The 19377-nt window shown below is 39.9% G+C and overlaps 2 protein-coding genes across 8 annotated transcripts in view; both read left to right on the plus strand.

Moving 5' to 3' along the window:
* The first annotated feature begins 289 nt into the window (after positions 1 to 289).
* Positions 290 to 1511, plus strand: LOC114455056 (trace amine-associated receptor 8a-like). The gene is made up of 2 exons (XM_028436063.1): positions 290 to 563; positions 701 to 1511. Exons 1-2 carry the CDS (start codon positions 391 to 393, stop codon positions 1509 to 1511), a joined length of 984 nt encoding a protein of 327 aa, XP_028291864.1. The 5' UTR covers positions 290 to 390.
* Positions 1512 to 7996: 6485 nt separating this feature from the next.
* The window catches only part of parp4 (poly (ADP-ribose) polymerase family, member 4), a 41910-nt gene continuing 30529 nt past the window's right edge, over positions 7997 to 19377 (plus strand). For 3 of the 7 annotated variants that reach the window (XR_003672614.1, XM_028435453.1, XM_028435459.1), the window contains exons 1-13: positions 7997 to 8119; positions 8729 to 8860; positions 9132 to 9351; positions 11148 to 11214; positions 11318 to 11399; positions 11950 to 12054; positions 12186 to 12341; positions 14112 to 14249; positions 14913 to 15071; positions 15998 to 16155; positions 16320 to 16451; positions 17349 to 17447; positions 18781 to 18967. Coding sequence is in view for 6 of the 7 variants with exons in the window: in XM_028435453.1 (XP_028291254.1) it covers positions 8735 to 8860; positions 9132 to 9351; positions 11148 to 11214; positions 11318 to 11399; positions 11950 to 12054; positions 12186 to 12341; positions 14112 to 14249; positions 14913 to 15071; positions 15998 to 16155; positions 16320 to 16451; positions 17349 to 17447; positions 18781 to 18967 (1629 nt within the window). In the remaining variant the exon portion in view is untranslated. Of the gene's footprint in view, positions 8120 to 8663; positions 8861 to 9131; positions 9352 to 11147; positions 11215 to 11317; positions 11400 to 11949; positions 12055 to 12185; positions 12342 to 14111; positions 14250 to 14912; positions 15072 to 15997; positions 16156 to 16319; positions 16452 to 17348; positions 17448 to 18780; positions 18968 to 19377 lie in introns of all 7 variants that reach the window. The other 4 variants (XM_028435458.1, XM_028435455.1, XM_028435456.1 and 1 more) reach the window with 4 other exon arrangements.

Here is a 19377-nt window from a genome sequence, read left to right on the forward strand (position 1 = left end):
GACTTGCTCAACATCCCACAGTTATGGCCCAGGTGAGGCTTGAACAGGCAACCCTCCGATTACAAGCACAGCGTCCTTAACCACTAGGCCACCACTCCCCTAAGAACACCTGAAACCTGGACAATTTGGTGTTATCAAATTAATAGAAATGGCATCTGGATGGTGTAAAGCAAACTGTATGATGTCATCAAGAATAGACGCCCTCACAGGAGCAAGAATACATTCTGTTTTTATCATTACGTAACTTGTAGAGCCATAGGTCTCTGAGGGAGGTTCCATCCTCAGGTCCAACCTCCACATCCCTGTGTTTGAGCAGGAATAATATATCAGTTGTACATCAGAGAGCCTGAGGCAGAACGCTGCAGAGCTCAGCAGGTTCTCCTCCTCACTATGAGCACACCTGATGAAGCTGAGCTCTGCTATCCACACCTGGGAAACTCCTCGTGCAGGAGGATCATGCGCTCTCACTCAGTGTCTGTGCTCATTTCCATCATCCTGTCCTCCATCTCTGTGCTCACTGTGACCCTCAACCTGCTGGTCATCATCTCTATCTCACACTTCAAGTAATGACATGTTCTGTTGTTTAATGAACTGTTGTTACATTGTTGAATGTTTCTGTGTTTGACTCCTGCTGTTATCTGCTTTGATCAGAACTGTCGTATAATATAATGATCAGTGTGTTGCTCTCTAACTCCTGCAGGAAGCTGCACACTCCCACCAACTTCCTCCTCCTCTCTCTCGCTCTGTCAGATTTCTCTGTGGGATTTGTTTGGATTTTTCAGATCCTGCTCTTAGACGGCTGCTGGTATTTCAGTGATGGCTGGTGTGTCTTTAATGCATTCTTAACTTCTATTTCAACTGCTGCTTCAGTAGGAACTGTTGTGCTGATATCAGTTGATCGTTATGTGGCTGTTTGTGATCCAATGCACTATTCTACCAAAGTTACTCCAAACACAGCAAAGATGAGTGTTGTCTTATGTTGGTTTTGTTCTGTGGTCTGTTACACTACAATGCTCAAAGACAATATTGAACATCCAGGTGGGTTTAATACCTGTGTAGGAGAGTGTGTAGTTTATTTACCTCCTGTTGCAGGAATTGTGAGTCTCCTTCTGAAATTCCTCATTCCAGTGAGTATCATAGTGGTCTTGTATGTGAGAGTGTTTGCAGTGGCTGTGTCTCAGGCCCGGGCCATGCGCTCTCATGTTACAGTGGTGACACTTCATGGATCACTGAAGGTTAACAGATCAGAGCTGAAAGCAGCCAGAGCTCTGGGTGTAGTGGTTGTTGTGTCTATAATGTGTTTATCTCCACTTTATATTGCTACACTTTCAGCAGGGTTTGCAGGGTTAAAGGCATCATCTTATGTTGTTTTTTCATGTGTGTTTTTTATCAACTCCTTACTAAACCCTGTGATCTATGCATTTCTGTATCCTTGGTTCAGGAAATGTGTGAAATGTATTTTTTCTCTTCAGATTCTGAAGTCTGGTTCCAGTGAGGCCAACATACTGTAAAGAGAGAGAGAGAGAGACTGCTGATGTGTAATTGTATCACACTGTGCTGTTGATGTCTGAAAATCTTCTTCTCAAACTGTGATGATTGTAGAGAGCAGCTGCTCACATGCAAAGTTTGTGTTGATGATATTTGGGAGTTGCCCTTGAAATAAAATGTGGATGATCTGCACACTAATGATGATTTGATCCAATGATTGGGATAAGTGGTGAGAAATACTTTGAGGTGAGGAAACAAATGAATGTTATTATGTAGTGATGAAACCAAATCAGGGTCTTGACATGAACTCAGGCGTTTAACTTTAACTTTACAAGCAGGATAAATTGATGATCTTTAAATGAAAAATCCTCAGACAAATGTGCACAAACACTTTAAGGCCTGAACCTCACTGCATTATTCCTTTCATAACAGTAAAAACAATCAGAATAGGAGAGTTACATGTAACACTGTCTCTGTGTGCAGCATCACTGCCTGAAATCTAATCTACAGATGTGCCAAATGTGATAAAACATGATGTTTTATAACATTTGAAAAAGGTCAAAAAACCCTGTATCTTATTTTCAAAGAAAACCGACAGAGAGGCAAAAATTAAAAACTGGTCGTAGACGAGCTTTACTTAGATGGCCAACTTTTTAGGAATTCGAACATCATCACCTGACTCTACTAAGAAAAAAAAAACAAAAACAGGTGAGTCAACATTCAAAGGATAATTCTCCACTCATGTTGAAGCTAAGGTAGCACTATTTTAAAGGTAAAATAAATGTATGTGCTCTATGTGTGTGTATGTGTATGTATAAGTATATGCATATATATATGCATACACATACACACATACACACATACACATACACACACACATATATATATATATATATATATATATATATATATATATATATATATATATATATATATATATATATATATATATATATATATAAATGAAATAAAACAATAATAATTAGAAAAAAAATAAAAAGAATTAAAAAGTGAAAAAAAATGTCTATATACGTAAGTGGATGTGTGTGTATGTATGTATGTGTAGGGAACCAAACCACATCAAGCCTAAAGACCCTCTTCCTAACAGGAATTAACAAAGGAGCCTGTTTCTTTATCACAAACTGTTTTTTATTACAAAATAACTGCCCCAGTAACTTTGAGGTGCATAGCTAACCCCACTATGCGGCCTTTTGAACCCAATAACGTAGCCGAAAAGACTGGCCCAACACTTTGAAGAGTTCAGTATGAACTCTTTTTACGACTCCACACGGGGGAAGAACATCCGTCTTCTCCCTCCTTTACAAACAGATACCTTTGGGATGCTGTAAGATCACAGAACTGTCCCACTGACCCCTGACCCCCTGTGGTGAGCTGTCACAGAAGGACACTTTCCAGGCCTTCTCTGAGATGTGTCCCAGTGAAAAAGGAGAACAAACAAATTGTATTATGTTTGAAAAGTTACAAACAAAAACATTATTGGAATGGTTTCTGCAGAAATTGAAATTGCAAATATTGTCTGTCCTATTCCACTCTTTTCAGATAATTTTGTACCCACAGAATGCTATTTTAAATGTTTCATCATTTAAAAAGTGCTTAAAATACCAGAAAACATCACAAAAGTTAGTTTAAGGTATCTACTGCAACCATATAGTACAGAAGAGGCATCACATGATTTTTTACATTTATGTTTACGAGTAATCACAAGTAAAATTCATTAACCGGTTCCTAAAGTAATACTAGGCTATTTTCCAGTCGTGTCTGGTATCAAAATGTTTCATAATACATGATATGATTTGATGTTGAAAAGATGTTTTGAAATATGTGGAATTAATTATCAGGCATTTTTCTATGTTTAGGAATTCCCTCTGTTGTCTGTCATTCCACTTTACACACACACCCCAGACACACCCACAGGCAGTCAGCTGAGATGTTGGCAACTTTAAACCAATCAACAAAGCCTTTCCTCTTGGGAGGCAAGTCTCAAAGACAATCTTTTAAAAGGAAGAAAGCCGCTCCAAACTTTAGTTTTGGGACGCTGGTGATTCATACTCAACGCGTTTCCCTTCCCCATCTTTTCATTTATTTTATTTTATTTTTAGTTGAAACAGTTTTTGGAACAACAGCTTGCTTGGTTCGGACGAATCCAGCATCTAGTGACATGCATAACAGCCGAAAGAAGCCCGGCTCGCGACCCACTGTGGTATGCCACGAGCCACTCTCTAACCCAGCTGTGAAGGCCAGAACCGCTTGGATCGGCTGAAGGGGCTATACACGTCCCGCTGCATTTCTACAATACAGAACCTCCAGGTCCAACCCTGACATCATCTTCAAGGTACCTGAACGAACTTGCATCAGCAAACTTGATCCACTATAGTTCACATACATACTTCTATAACTGCACACATACCTACACGCACATGTTCCACACAGTTCATCTCATTCATGTTTGTTCGTTCTCCCCGTCTGTCTTCTGCCCTTTGTTTTATGAGCTCTCTTTATGATTTTATTCTTCGATTTCATGATCTTATTATTTGAATATGTATCCTGCATTGCCCTGTGATGGACTGGCGCCCTGTCCAGGGTGTACCCCCGCCAAGCGCCCTATGAGAGCCAGAAATTGGCACCGGCAGACCCCCGCGACCCTGTTAAACGGGAATAAGCGGGTATGAAAATGGATGGATGGATGTATCCTGCATTTTTATTCAATACTTAGTAGATTAGCATTCACCTAGAATAGTGGTTTCACTTTATTACATATAATCCTCACTTTTATTAGCCGAGAAATGCATTTTATCATGATTTAATTATCCCATTTCAATTGATATTTTGACTGTGTTAATTGTTGAATTTTGAATAAAGGCTAAACGTAATCTTTGATTCCTCTGATTCATTAAAGCTGTGATTATGGTGTAGATTTGCTGTTAGAATTCACTTTTCCCTGGTTTCAAATTAATGGGTTTAGTCTAAAAACTTAGACATAATTCTCCTGTTAACAGGAGTGGCACGCCGCAAAAGTTGAAGTAATATTAATAATCATAATTAATATTCTTAGTTATATAACCTATTATTAACTCATCCTCCTACATATGTATGTATGCTATATATTTGCACAGATGTTGGTAAACACGTATAGGCGCGTACACTCTCACAGGACACTCTCTACCCCCATGTCAACACTTTACTCTCCAACCCCCCCCAACACTTCATATAACCACCTCTTGCTTGTCTTACTCTTTTTATAGTGTTTGTTGTTGTTGTAGTGATATCGCATGATAAGTATTTCTCCTCTTTTTTTCTTGCATCCAAGCTTTCTATGACACAGCTGTGCACCAATGCTCAGACTCAGGGTTATGCTCACATCTGTATGGACTAAACACCACTACTCTCCATGTCTCACTTTACAGTAACATTCTGGAATGTGCGTGGCATTCGCTCGCAGGCTAAAAAGATTAAGATATTTAATTATGTATCGAGATTAAATGCAGATGTCCTCTTTTAATAAACTCACTGACTTAAATCAGAAGAAAAATCTCTGACAGACTCAAATTTAGATATATAGATAGTTTTAGATATATAATTCGTGTTACAATTCCAGACAAAGAGGAGTCTTGATTCTTTTCAACAAAAGGTTGCTCTTTAACATAATCAACTCCACCATAGACCCAGAGCGTAGATATATTATTATCAAAGTGGTAATCTATAATAAATGTTTCATAATTCTAAACCTCTATGCCCCCAATAATGACGACCCTGAATTCATCCATAAAGTTTTTTCGGAGCTATCAGACCTTTCTGCTGACTCATCATTAATCATCGGAGGTGACTTCAATCTGACACTCAACACATCATTAGACAGATCCAGTAAGTGCCCAAATACAAAACCATCCCGATCTGCTAAAGTATTAATGAATTACATGGATGATCATGGAATAGGAGACGTATGGAGACTGAACAACTCAACTAAAAAAAGAATACACCTTCTTCTCCCCTGTGCATAAATCCTTCTCCCGAATTGATTTCTTTCTCTCAAATAATTCCATCGTACATAAGATTTCCTCTCAAAAAATCCTATAATCATTAGCAATCATGCGCCGATATCCCTCACCCTGAAGTGTGACTTTAATTAGAAATTATCCTCTCTATGGCGCTTTAATACTTCATTACTTAATAACTGTGAATTTGGAAAAATGATAAGAAAAGAATGGGAGGACTTTCTATGAACAAACGACTCCCCGGAAGTGTCACCGTCCTTACTCTGGGAAACTGGCAAGGCTGTCATCAGAGGGAAGATTATATCATACATGCAGAAAAAGCATTCGATAGAGTCAACTGGTCATTCCTCCTAACTGTCCTTGGCAAATTTGGCTTTGGAGAATCATTCATACAATGGATCTCCACCCTCTACACTAAACCTAAGGCCTTAGTAACCACAAACAAAATAACATCCCAAAGCTTCTCACTGCAGAGGGGAACCAGACAAGGTTGTCCACTCTCACCTTTGCTTTTTGCAATATTTGTTGAACCTCTCGCAGCAGTTGTACGTCAGAACTCTGTTATTAAAGGAATCCACTCATCCATCTCAGAACACAAAATTAATCTTTATGCGGATGATATTTTACTTTATTTAGAAGAACCCCAATCCTCATTAGAAGAATTATTTAAACTAATAAACAGCTTCTCTAAATTATCAGACTATTCCATTAACTGGTCAAAATCATCAATCCTTCCTTTAACAAAAAAATCATGGAACCCAGTAAGCCATAACCCACAATACCCCTCCCCCACAAATACAATTAAATATCTAGGCTTAAATATATCACCAAACCTAAATGAATTAATTAAACTGAACCTGGATCCACTGTTGGATAAAGTCACAGAAGATCTGCGGAGATGGAACAATCTCCACATCTCACTCCTTGGCAGAATAGCCTCAGTTAAAATGAAAATCTTACCTAAAATAAACTATCTGTTCTCTATGATCCACTGAAACCACCAACACAATGGTTCAAAAGATTAGATTCTGCAATTACAAAATTCTATGCTAGGAATAAAAAACCTAAAATAAGCCTTTCAACCCTTCAAAACAATAAAAGCGAGGGTGGGTTGGAAGCTCCTAATTTCATGCATTATTACCTAGCAAACCAAATTCTATATTTAACAGAATGGCTAAAACCAAAAGAATACCACAACACCTGACTAGAAATAGAACAGTTAGACTGTAAACATATTAAACTCTCTGATCTCCCTTTTATCTCTGCGACCCTCAAACATCATAACTGCTTTAAAAACCCACTGATTGCCTCCACCCTGACTGCGTGGTGGAAAGCCCTGGACATTACAAATGTTCAGTTAAAAACTAGCATCCTGTCTCCAAGCCGGCACATCCCTGACTTTGGAAATAGAAAAACACTGCTCTATCTAAAAACATGGGAAGAGAGCAGAATTATCCATCTCCAAGACCTCTTTGGAATTGGAAAGATAAAAAATCCTAAACATAAATCAATGGCAAAATCTCCTCATATTTTTTATTATTTCCAGTCATCTCCGTCCTGATGTGGGACCAACACTGACCTTTGTATTTTCACTTCATGTTCTAATCACCATCATTTATGTGTGTTTTCTTGTTGTTTGTCTGATGTTTTTTATTATTCAATGTATTTTTCTCTTATTTTATGCAGTTTTGTTGTCGTTTTTGACCTGGTGTTCCAGGCTGTGGCCCCCAGACTCTGGAATGACCTTCACCAGTTTCTCAGGGAGCTCAACTGTGTGGTCACGTTAAGAAACTGTTGAAGACTTCACTTTTCAGAAAAGCTTTTAGTTAAATGGAATTAATTAATTATCCTTTTATGATGTTGTTCCTGTTGTTTTATTTTCTCCTTTGTTCTGTACAGCACTTTGTGATTTTATCTGCAAAAAGCACTTTATAAATAAATTACTTACTTATTTACTTACTTGGTGGGGTCAGAGGGGCCGTAGGCGCAAAATAGCAACTGCACTTTTGTCAGTCAGCCCCAGGGCAGCTGTGGCTACATTGTAGCTTACCACCACCGGTATGACTGTTGTGAGTAAATTGGTTTCTGTGCACACTTTGTGTCTTTGAAGAAAGTGCTATATAAATCAAAGCAATAATAATAATAATAATAATAATAATAATAATAATAATAATAATAATAATAATAATAATAATAATAATAATAATCACATTGAATCCTAATTTGCAAAAAGGTTTAAAGGCACAAAGGTTTATTCAGTGTTGGGTTCAACAGTTTGGTGAAAGTAACAAATCTGTAGCAGACATGGTGTGAAATGTAGAGGTTTGCTGTAGCGCCACCTTGAGGGCCATTGGCCTGTTTTTGCTGCTTAGAAGACAAAGAAATAAATAACTATTAACTTTAGTTCTGTTTATATTGCTGATCATTTGTGAAGCTCAAATCATGAGGGTGAAACTTTTATTTTGAAAGTCTGCCGTATTCAGGTGGATGCGCATGCGCGCGTCAAAACGAGCGCACACAGGCAGCTTGACCCCCTGCCCACGGGCTCACGGCGGTGGGAATCAAACAGTCAACCTTTGCCAGTCACTGAGCGGCTCCAGCTGCTGCACAGCTGTAAGGTATCTCCTCTTTATTTACCTTACACACACAAACGTGTGAGAAATTCTTTATTTTTGTCCAACACTTCCGGTTTTCCTGCTTCCTGGTTCAGTGTGTGATTAAAAACGTGCTTTTGTGAGTGTGTTATCCATAGCGTGTGTGTGTGTGTGTGTGTAGATGTGTGTGTAGGTGTTGATTCACACTGACTTTAAACGTTTGTTTGGCTGAGTTGACACTTTACTTCCGCGTGTCTTGTTCCCTGTAGTACTGATAGAAACCAGCAGGAGGAGACAATGTGCAAAGTAAAGATATATATATATATATATATATATATATATATAATGGTACCAATCACACTGAGAGAAAAACCTCCCAATTATATGATGCCAAACTCCAATGACCCTTAATTTAGGTTAATTATTTGCAAGTCTCTAATTAATTAGATAACTTTTTTATTTGATTCCCACCAATAATAATATGTAATGTATTATAATTTCTTCTGAAGGGCAGGTGATGATGATTATGTAATGTGATGTCTTCCCTCTTCCATTCCTTTCTCACCAGTTTTTTGTCACTAATCCAGACATTGATCGTCTTCGCTTTCCCTCCTGAATCCTTTGCTTCCTCAGGTCAACATGTTGGTTTTTGAGAACTGCTCCGTGTTTCTGGAGCTAAGGAACTTGTCCCTCAGCGAGAAGAAGAAGCTGAGATCAGCGGTGACGGAGAACGGAGGAAGCATCACCTTCATCATCACAGCACAGGTACAGATAGATACACAATAGATCTGGTCCTGTCAAAGTGGTGGTCTCGTGTCTCCATCAGTGGTCTCTGGTGGTCTCGTGTCTCCATCAGTGGTCTCTGGTGGTCTAGTGTCTCCTACAGTGGTCTCTGGTGGTCTAGTGTCTCCTACAGTGGTCTCTGGTGGTCTAGTGTCTCCTACAGTGGTCTCTGGTGGTCTAGTGTCTCCTACAGTGGTCTCTGGTGGTCTAGTGTCCCCTACAGTGGTCTCTGATGGTCTCATGTGTCCTACAGTGTTCTTTGGTCGTGGTCTCTGACGTGTCCCAGCTCAGTTCCACGCGGCTACGCAGCGTCCAGAGGCACCAGGTGCCCGTGGTGAGCCCGGAGTACCTGCACCGCTGTTTGGAGAGCGGACAGCTGCTCTCTGTGGACGGGTTCAAGTTGGACACGTCCTCGCCTCACTCAGTTGTTCCTGCTCCGCCTCCACCCAGACAGGCTCCGCCCACAGAACAAGGTGAGATATCAACTACTCTCAGGTCCCTCAGAGGTCGAATGCTTAGATGACCTCTGAACTTTGACCTCTGATGTTAGTGCACCTCAGTGTGAACAGTTCACACTCCAAATACCAGAGTGAAAATGGTGTGATACCAGTTTAAAGTGAGTGTTAAATCACTGTGACACATTTTAAAACAGGTGCTAAACCAGTTTAATTCCAGTGTGAAACCAGTTTATCACCAATGAGAAACCCCTCTAAATAGTAGTGTGAAACTAGGTTAAAATAATTAAAAAAAAAGTGTTGAACCATTGTAATAACAGTGTCGAACTAGAAAACAACCATTTTAAAACAGGTATTAAACCAGTTTAATTCCAGTGTGAAACCAGTTCTGTTTCATCCCTGCTGACTGTCAGAGTCAGTGCTTTAAGCACTGAATATTCCCCATCGCGCATGCGCAGTGCAAGTGTGTATACCAGCAATGTTGTTCGTGACCCCTGGATGACCCGGAGGAAGCTTATATCTTCCGGTGTCACTCCAGGGCACTTTCCTTTTTTTCTGCTCGCGCTAAGTTTGCTGGAAGATTGTGCTTACAGCTACTGCTACAGCTACCACTGCTGGTAGGTCGGAGCCGCGAGCATTCGCCCTCCAGGAGCTACAGCGGTGAGTGTATGGTTAGTGTTAGCTTCGCCCATTAGCAATCTCTGTTGGTAAGGATGCACCAAATATTTAGTACATCGAACATTGCAAAAAAAGCAACATTCGGCCTTCGGTGGAATGAGTTAAAATCAAAGCCATATAGTAGCGTGTGACGCAATGATGCAAACAACGTGCAGTGATTTAGAGTCAAAAAAGTTCGTACGTTGCTGCAGAACCAGCAGCAGCTCCTCCTTTCCACACACAAACACAGCCAGACTCTCTCCTTACCGCTCTCCATTTTCCATCACCACGTAAAAGTGAAGCCCAGCGGCCTCATGGCATCGCCGGGCACTTTCTCCAGATTCTACTCGGTAAAGGTGGCCACACCCCATCCATTGCCTGTGGTCCTTCGGCCAGAGTCCCCTGACCCTACACACTGAGGTGTGGTAAGCAGGATCCTTCATGACTTTTCTGGTATAAGTCATTCAGTGCTTAAAGCACTGCCTCTGGAGGTCAGCGGGGATGAAATATTGCAAAGAGTTACAAATGTAACAATGGTTCCATGAATCCCAAATGACCGCCAGAGCTCCATGTGTGCTCGCGAGAAGATTCTGTAGGAAAGTGTCCTGGAGTGACACCTGAAAATATAAGCTTCCTCCAGATCATCCAGGGGTCATGGGTGACATTGTTGGTATACATACTCGCACTGCGCATGTGCGAAGGGGAATATTCAGTGCTCTGGCAGTCATTCAGGGTTCATAGAACCATAGGTTCATCTTTGTTTTATATCAGTGTGAAACCAGTTTAAACAAGTGATAAGCCAGTTTAATACCAGTGTTAAAAACATTTCCATAACAGTGTTAATCCAGTTTTATATCAGTGTGAAACAGTATAAAACCAGTTTATTACCAGTGTGAAACCACTCCAAATACTAATGTGAAACTATTTTAAAATCATTGTTAAACCAATTTAAAATAAGTGTTGAACCACTTTGATACCAGTATGAAAGCAGCTTAAAAACGGTGTGAAACCAGTTTAAAACAAGTGTGAAACCAGATTTATACCTGTGTTAAACCAAGTTAAAGTGATTGTTGAACCAGTGTGAAACCAGCTTCATATCAGTTTGAAACTATTTTAAATCGGGTGCTAAACCAGAAGAAATTTGTGTGTGCGTGCAGATTTGCAGGTGGTTGAACGAATGGACATGACAACAACGATGGGAGTGAAGATCCTGGGAAAGTTCAGGTAGGAACGAGTGTTCCAGGAAACATTTGAGGAACAACGACCTGTTCCATCCCAGTGGATCCACTGATGGAACCAGTTCACAGTTCTGTTTTTTGTTTCTCAGAGTTTACAGCATCAGTGACTCAGACGTTCCAGAGTTCCCAGAAAACTTCAACGTGGCCAAATATTCCTTCTACAGCAAGAGGGTAACACTGTGTAGATGTGTGTGTAACACTGTGTAGATGTGTGTGTAACACTGTGTAGATGTGTGTGTAACCTTGTGTAACAATGTGTAGATTTTTGTAACGGTGTTTAGATGTGTGTGTAAGTGTGTAGCTGTGTTTAACTTTGTAGTTGTGTGTAACTGTGTAACCATGTATAGATGTGTGTAAATCTGTATAGATGTTTGTAACACTGGGTAGATGTGTGTAACGGTATTTAACTGTGTGTAGTTGTGTGTAACCTTGTGTAGATGTGTTTAAAATTGTGTAATGGTGTGTAATTGTGTGTAACGGTTTTTAGCTGTGTGTAGATGTGTGTAACTTTGTGTAGTTGTATTGAACTAGTTGTAGATGTGTGTAACCTTGTGTATATTTGTGTAACTGTGTGTAGTTGTGTGTAACTACGTGTAGATATGTGTAACTGTGTGTAGTTGTGTGTAGCTAGGTGTAGATATGTGTAACTGTGTGTAGTTGTGTGTAGCTAGGTGTAGATATGTGTAGCTGTGTTTGTAGATGTGTGTAACCTTGTGTGCAGGCGCAGGCTGAGCCGTGCTGTGTGTTGGAGCTGCACAGCTGCAGGGCGTCGGCTACGCAGACGTACCGTGTGCTTACTCAGTGGAGGGGCGGAGCTACAGGAAAGGTGAGCGCCACTGGAGGTCAAAGAACGTGCTGCGTTCACATCCTTTTAATCACACTACACATCTTATTCTACTAATAAACCATGTAAATATGTGGACATGCTAACGTGCTAACTGCTTTTGTTGCTGTTAGCAGTGTGACATGGTGTTCCCCTCCACGTCTGAGGAGGCGCTGCAGCTCTACGTAAAGATGAGCCAGGCTTTGGTCAGTTCTGGTTTGCAGCGACACCTCCATTCTTCAGAGGACCTGGACCTGGACCTGGACCTGGGCTCATCAACTCTTCATCAGGTCTGTCATGGACCCTTTCAGCCTCTGTGATACTAACTGACCTGATTATTTAGGAATAGAACTACTAATGTGCATTAACATCGACTATAGTCGCTTAAATCTCCCGTGATGAGTCGCTTGAACATTGTCACTTATTTTGGTCGCTTTATCACTTCATCTCTCTAGTGACGTGAAGACCAGGGAATAATATGAATAGTATGAATTGTAGTTGCACGATACACACGGTACCCCGCGGTGCCAGTACTGCCTCTACTCTCCTCCTGGCTCCTCACTGCACAGTCTAAACTCACTGCCACTCACTGAAAACCAACCAACATGGCAACCAAACTACACAGCTGCTGAATGATTGGCTGTTTGCCTGTTACTGGTGATGTACTGAGATATGATTAGCTGTTTCCTCACGCTGGGTCCGCCCATCTGTTAGCTGATTGGCTGTTCGTGTGTTTCTGCCGTCATGAAGGAACTGAAGACAGCTCCGCTTCAACAGAAACTCACTTAAAAACAAACAACAAGCTGTTAGCGTGTACGGCTTACAGTCACAAACACCAGACGACACATGGCAGAAGCCTGAGCGGCGAGTCTGCAGCGGCGGCGTACAATATTTACATATTATATACATGCAAAGGAGGATCACATCCAATCTCATAAAACACTGGTGACGTCATCCAGAAAATACATACATATATAGTTTTCTCAGAGAATCAGTTCCTGTTTCTTGCATTTTATTCTCTATGGTTTATTATGTTGGAGAAGAACAATTATTGTCAAATAGATTTTTTTTAAAAGACAGTGGATTTGTTATTATAAGTTGATTTTTTTATATTAGTTAAACATAAATTGATGTGCAAAGGAAACTTTTTTAATTTCAACCATAGAAATCTTCATTTATAAGTTTTTTATTGCTTATATGCTTTTGTTCATGCACCAAACAACACTATAAGTAATTAATAAGTATTTCTAACTTGTACAAATTTATTACAGTTCATAAAAATAATCATTGTAAAAAAGGCTTCAGTATCGAGATATTACCCAGAACCGTGATCCTTTGTCTGGTATATATCGTGGTTAATCATTTTGGTATCGTGACAGCTCTAGTGTGATTAGTGTGAATAGTATGTGTGTGCAGCACAGAGGGCTGATCACTTATTCTCAGGGGTGGAAAGAGTTCAGAAAAATCTACTGTTACTTTTTTAAAAACTTTTTATTAACCCTAACCCAGTACGTAGAGGAAGTGTACAGCCACTACCAGGAAGTGACGGAGAGAGAAACTCGTTGCTGATTGGATGTCGTGACAGCGTCAGGAGAAGTCGCTTGAAAAGTTCAAAATTTTCCACTTTGAGCGACTTAGGACACGCAACAAAGTCGCTGGAATTGCGTGAGTCGTGTCACTTGACGTCACATCATTTATATTGGTTTAGAATCTAATCCAGTCGCTGAAGTCACGTTTGGTGTGAACGCGACTTTAAACCTTTGTTGTTTCTTGACAAACTTCCAAACACTCCTCATTCAACTCATTCTTTTTTATGTTGATTTGTTTCCTGACGATGCTCAGATATTTAAAGGCCTGATGGTGGTTTGTATTAAATGCTGAGAAAGTTAAGGGTTGACTAGTTTTTTAGCCTCTTTTCTGTTGCAGTTGATGAAGTCAGAGTAAAGAGATGAAAGCCTGTTTATTGTGGTTAATTTGAATAGTTATGAAAGTTGTTTGATAATTTCTTAGTGTGTTTGTGTTAAATATTGATGGATCTGGTGATTGATTGTGATTGGCAGCTACTGCTGGAGGAGAAGCTGACACACAGCGTCCCACAGAAGGAGGTGTGCGTGCTGGTGGAGACGCTGTGGACCGAGGCTCTGGGCTGCCTGGACGCCGTGCTCAGTGTTCCCATCCACACGCTGAGCCTCAGCGATGTGAGACGCACACACAGTAACACACACACACACGCACACACAGTAACACGCACACACACGCACGCAATGTACACACATGCATAGTAACGCACTTACGCACGCATAAAACAACATGTATTCTAGAAGCTTAAAAACCATTTCAAATTTTTACAAGGTTTTATATAAATATTGAAACTGGTTTCACAAAAGATAAGAAAATCCTTTATTCATCTCACAGTGGAGAAATTTACAGTGTTACAGCAGCAAAGCAGGATAACACAAGAAACTCATTCTGTGCTAAATTAGATTAGATAAAAATATAAAAGTTTAAAAAAGAAAAAAAAATATGCATAAAAAATGTTGAAAAGAGTCAGTAACATCAACATGTAAGTCTGTATACACTGTATGAACACTATCATGCACACAGTGCATATAAAGATGGACATGTTATTGCACAAGTAATCCCATAAATTATTATTGCAATGCAATTCAAAATCAAAAATACAAATAAGATCAGGTGGCGATGACATTTTATGACGATATTATTGAACAAGAGGTGGTTTCACATTGTTTTTTTTTTTTATAAAAATTAAAAACTGGTTTCACTTTGGTTTTATACAAATATTCAGTTTGAATATTTGTATAAAACCAATGTGAATCCAGTGTGTTAATGTGTGTGTGCAGGTCAGCAGGGCTGAGGGTTTGCTGCTGCAGGCTCAGAGGAAGCTGGGTGGTGGTGACGTGATGGCGCTCCTGGCTGAGTTTTACTCTCTGGTCCCCCACAGAGCGCCCCCTGCTGGTGCCTCTACCAAGCTGCTCTCTGAGAAACTGGACCTGTGTCAGGTAACTGTTAGTAGGGTTCTCACCAGGAACTATTGACAGCGTAGGGGGGTTGCGAGGTATAAGAGCGAGTGTTTGAAATGTATAATTTTGTAAAGTGAAGCTAAAGTTTGTTTTCTTTTTTATCTTTGTTCCAGCCTTACTTTAAAATCAGAAGTTATTTGTTGAATAGGTGAAGATGATGATGAGTGTAGTCAGTCATGCACTATTAAATACACACACACACTGTTCTGACATCAAATTACATTTGATTCATAGACGCTATTTTCAGATTTAAATGAGGTTCAGTATTATTAGGGACCTGCAGTAATATTGGGACTGTTATTGAAACGAAACTCATACATTTTTAGATTATAAAGCACACTGTTTATATTGGATGGTGATTATGAGTTACAAAGTGTAGGATGAACTCCTCAGGTAAAGATGGAAGCATCCAATTAAATAGTATTAATGTATTAAATAGATGGTGTTTGTGTTTTTGGGTTATTTAGATTATTAAGAGTTAAAACAAACCATGCACGCCTGGAAGTTTCTTTTGTGTCCAATTGTGCAACAATTATTATGACAGTACTGATTAAAAAAGGAACATCACAGTATAGGGGATCAACATCACAGCGTAGCGGATCAACATCACAGCGTAGGCGATCAACATTACAGCGTAGCGGATCAACATCACAATATAGGCGATCAACATCACAATATAGGCGATCAACATCACAATATAGGGGATCAACATCACAGCGTAGCGGATCAACATCACAGCGTAGGCGATCAACATCACAATATAGGGAGCCCCAACGTTCAACAGTGCTGGAGAGAACCCTGTGTTACTGATGAGTGATTTAATTTGACCTCCTCTGTTTTAAAGCTGACAGAAAGAGCGTTGGTTGTTTTCTCAGTGAACACTGAACTGTGTGTGCGTCTGTAAGGTGATCCGAGACGTGCTGAGTCTGAGTGAGACGGCTTGGAGGAGCCCCTCCCCCTCCTCCTTCTCTTTGGGGAAGTTCCGGGCCCTGAGATGCAGCATGGAACCACTTCCTGTCGACTCCTCTGAGTACCAGGCGGTTGTCAACCTGCTGGACCTCAGGTCAGTGTCTGGGGTCTGAGGGACCCACAGGGCACTCACGGTCCTACTGCGTTGCATGCTGGGAAACACTCATCAGAACATCCCATTCATCCCAGTTCCTCCATGCTCATCATTCCATGATTACTAATTCTTTGGTTTATATATGTTTGTTTCCTTCTGTGCAGAGAAGTGCAGGTTCAGCAGATTGTGCTCGTGGCGCGAGGCTCAGAGCTTCAGACGTTCAGGAGCGACATCGGGAACATCAAACCTCTCCTGCACTCGTCCAGTCCCAGGAACTTTGTGGGCATCCTGTCTCGGTGAGGTCACGCTCACTTACCATTCTCTGCACTGATTGGACCATTTATTGTTTGTAAATATTTTCACAATGATTTAGGGAAAAAAATGACATTTTTAAGTTGCACTTCTCAATAGGGATGTGTACCTTTGAACACATACTTGCTACCTGTGAATCAGTATCAGTACTCAACTAGACCAATTTTCTGTACTTTTGTGTTGTAATAATAAATGGTAAATAATAAGTCCCCAAATTTTCCAATTTACCACATTTATTTCTCATAATAATATTAAAATAATAAACTTTAATAAATATATCAAATCAACATCCAACTGTTTGTGTTGTAGCAACATTTGCTTCACAAATTTCTTCATCATGAAAACGGTTACAACTAGATCTTTTTATTTATTTTTTAATAATGCATAAATTAAAAAGCAGCTCTATAATGTGAGAATTGAACTTTTTTGCATTTGTGCACAGGTGAAAACGTCTGAAAAAATAGGTGAAAACCTCTGTGCACGTCTCTGTTACCACTTTGTTCGGTGCTATTGTGAGTACCAGAGCGTAATTGGGTCTAATCCTATTTATCCTCAGAGCTGTTTGTGGGAGGAGCATGTTTAGTTTATTTGGTCCATTCACCCACAAGGTGAAGGAGAGTCTGATTATAGAGCAGAGATAACAGCCTAGTTATTACGCTCTTGTGCGTGCAATGTTATGTTCAGGTACTGTTCGGGAAATCTCCAACTCTTCCACTCCCTCACAGTCACAAGGATGCATTTAGGTACCCAAACATGGTACCGTTTGATTTTACGTGAATTGGTACCAGCTAGTACGGAAGGAATTTGGTTTGTATCTAAAAAACTACTGAACTCAAACAAAAGCTCAGAAATCTGTGTTTGATAGTGTAAATGTTGTGCAGGGGTCTGCTGCTGCCCCGTGTGGCCGAGGAGGCTCATGGCATCCAGAGGACGGACGTGGGTAAACTGGGCGCAGGGATCTACTTCAGTGCAGACATGAGGTTTGTACAGATCACCTGTGTCCAACGCAAGGCCCGGGGGCCAAGTCCGGCCCTTTCGAGCAGTGTTTGTTAAATTTGGTTACGTGTACCCCTCAGGGTACGCGATGGCACTACAGGGGGTACTTGAGAGAGAGAGAGTGGAAAATGTATTCAGAGCCACTAAATCAATGTTTTTCAACCTTGGGGTCGGGACCCCATGTGGGGTACCCTGAAACTGCAGAAAAATTTTAATGGATTTTTGAATTATATTCTTTTTTTTAGAAACTAAAACATCACAAAATCTTAAACAACTTTATTTGGTAACACTTTAGTTTAGGGAACATTTATTAACCATTAATTAGTTGCTTATTACTTATTAATGCCTCATTAATGGCTTATTCTTAATGATGCCTTATTATACACTTAATGACAGTCTCGCAGTCCAAACAGGTTTAGGATTAGGATTAACGTTAACCCTAGTATTTTGAGATCATAATTAATTCAACAACTTCCTTACTTACTACTAATAAATAATAATTCTGAGGTTATTGAGGAAAAACTCTTAGTTAATGGCTTACTGGTTGTATAATAAGGCCATGCAGAATAAGGCATTAATAAGAACTAATTCAGAGTCAATATGTTGCTACATTGCATGTAAATAAGCAACTTATTAATAGTAAATAGGTGTTCCATAAACTAATGTGTTACCCTTTATTTCTATACTTTCACTTTGTGAAATATAAATCTAGTTCAACTAAAATGCAGTAAAAAATTCATGAGAAATTCTTCAATGGGGTCACGAACCACTTCACTACATACTGTGTTTTCACTCGTTCATTCCATCGTTATGATCTATAGTTGTTTTTGAATAGTTTTCTAAGCAAAATGTTGTAGTCGGACAAAGGGGGGACTAGAACCAAAAAGTTTGAGAACCACTGCCTTAGAACATCCAATTCTGCCCACAGAACACTGTAAAAATGATAAAGAAAACATTATTATTGTGTATATTATCAAATAATTCAGCTGTAGATATCTCAAATTCATAATTTCAATGAAACTTCACAAATTAGCAAATTTTGGAAAGAAATAAGTTTTTCAAAAAATCTTGCAATTTCTCACCAATAATTGAACTAAATTACTCAAAAATTGGTTACAAAATCCACACATTTTTGAAGAGAAGATCATGCAGGGACAGATATTAAAAACTCGAGCACCATAATGTCCCACCTAAATCATCCACTTAAGATCTAAATGGTCCTTGTTTGGCCCCTGAACTAAAATGAGTTTGACATCCCTGGTATACAGTCACATGATCATTCTTAGTGTCACATGACCACCTCCATCATGACCCCAGGGCCAGCCTGCAGTACTCCAGCCCCAGCAGCACAGACGGATCCCGCCTCATGCTGGTGTGTGACGTGGCCCTGGGAGAATCAATGAAGGTGTTTAGAGAAGACGTGACTCGGACCAAAGCTCCTGACGGGTTCCACAGCGTGATCGGGATGAAGGGCCCCAACACCAACGCCACGCCACACTTTCAGGTAGGAGTGAGAGACAAAGACCAGGATTTAGGACCAAACCAACAGAGTTCTCCAGGAATATCCTTTAAAAAAGAAATTTGATTTGAATCATTGCCTGATGTATTTCTCAAGGTTTAAGGTCCAGTATTCTGCTGTTTTTCATCCATCTGCATTTGTTCTAAGAACCCCAAAAATAGTATTTGAGGATTTACAGAGTTTTAGCCTCTGAAAAGTCACTTTCACGACGCTTTCAAAAACAGGCTGTTTTTTGAGAGGGCGTGGCTTGCACTTATTACACTGCGTCTGTGTTTGATGTGTGGGATTTAAACAGCTGATCACCATAGCAATTGTCTTTTGCTATCCACACACTCTTGATATTGTTATTAGATGAAAAAAAACTGCACATTACAGTGAAACACATGGATATATAA

The sequence above is a fragment of the Gouania willdenowi genome, chromosome 21 (genome assembly GCF_900634775.1).
Source record: "Gouania willdenowi chromosome 21, fGouWil2.1, whole genome shotgun sequence".
Taxonomy (NCBI): Eukaryota; Metazoa; Chordata; class Actinopteri; order Blenniiformes; family Gobiesocidae; genus Gouania; species Gouania willdenowi.

Bases quoted from the DNA above. Each gene is read 5' to 3' on its own strand.
- LOC114455056 (XM_028436063.1), top strand. From the start codon at position 391: ATGAGCACACCTGATGAAGCTGAGCTCTGCTATCCACACCTGGGAAAC. The intron at 564-700 runs GTAATGACATGT...TAACTCCTGCAG, and splicing joins ATCTCTATCTCACACTTCAA to GAAGCTGCACACTCCCACCA.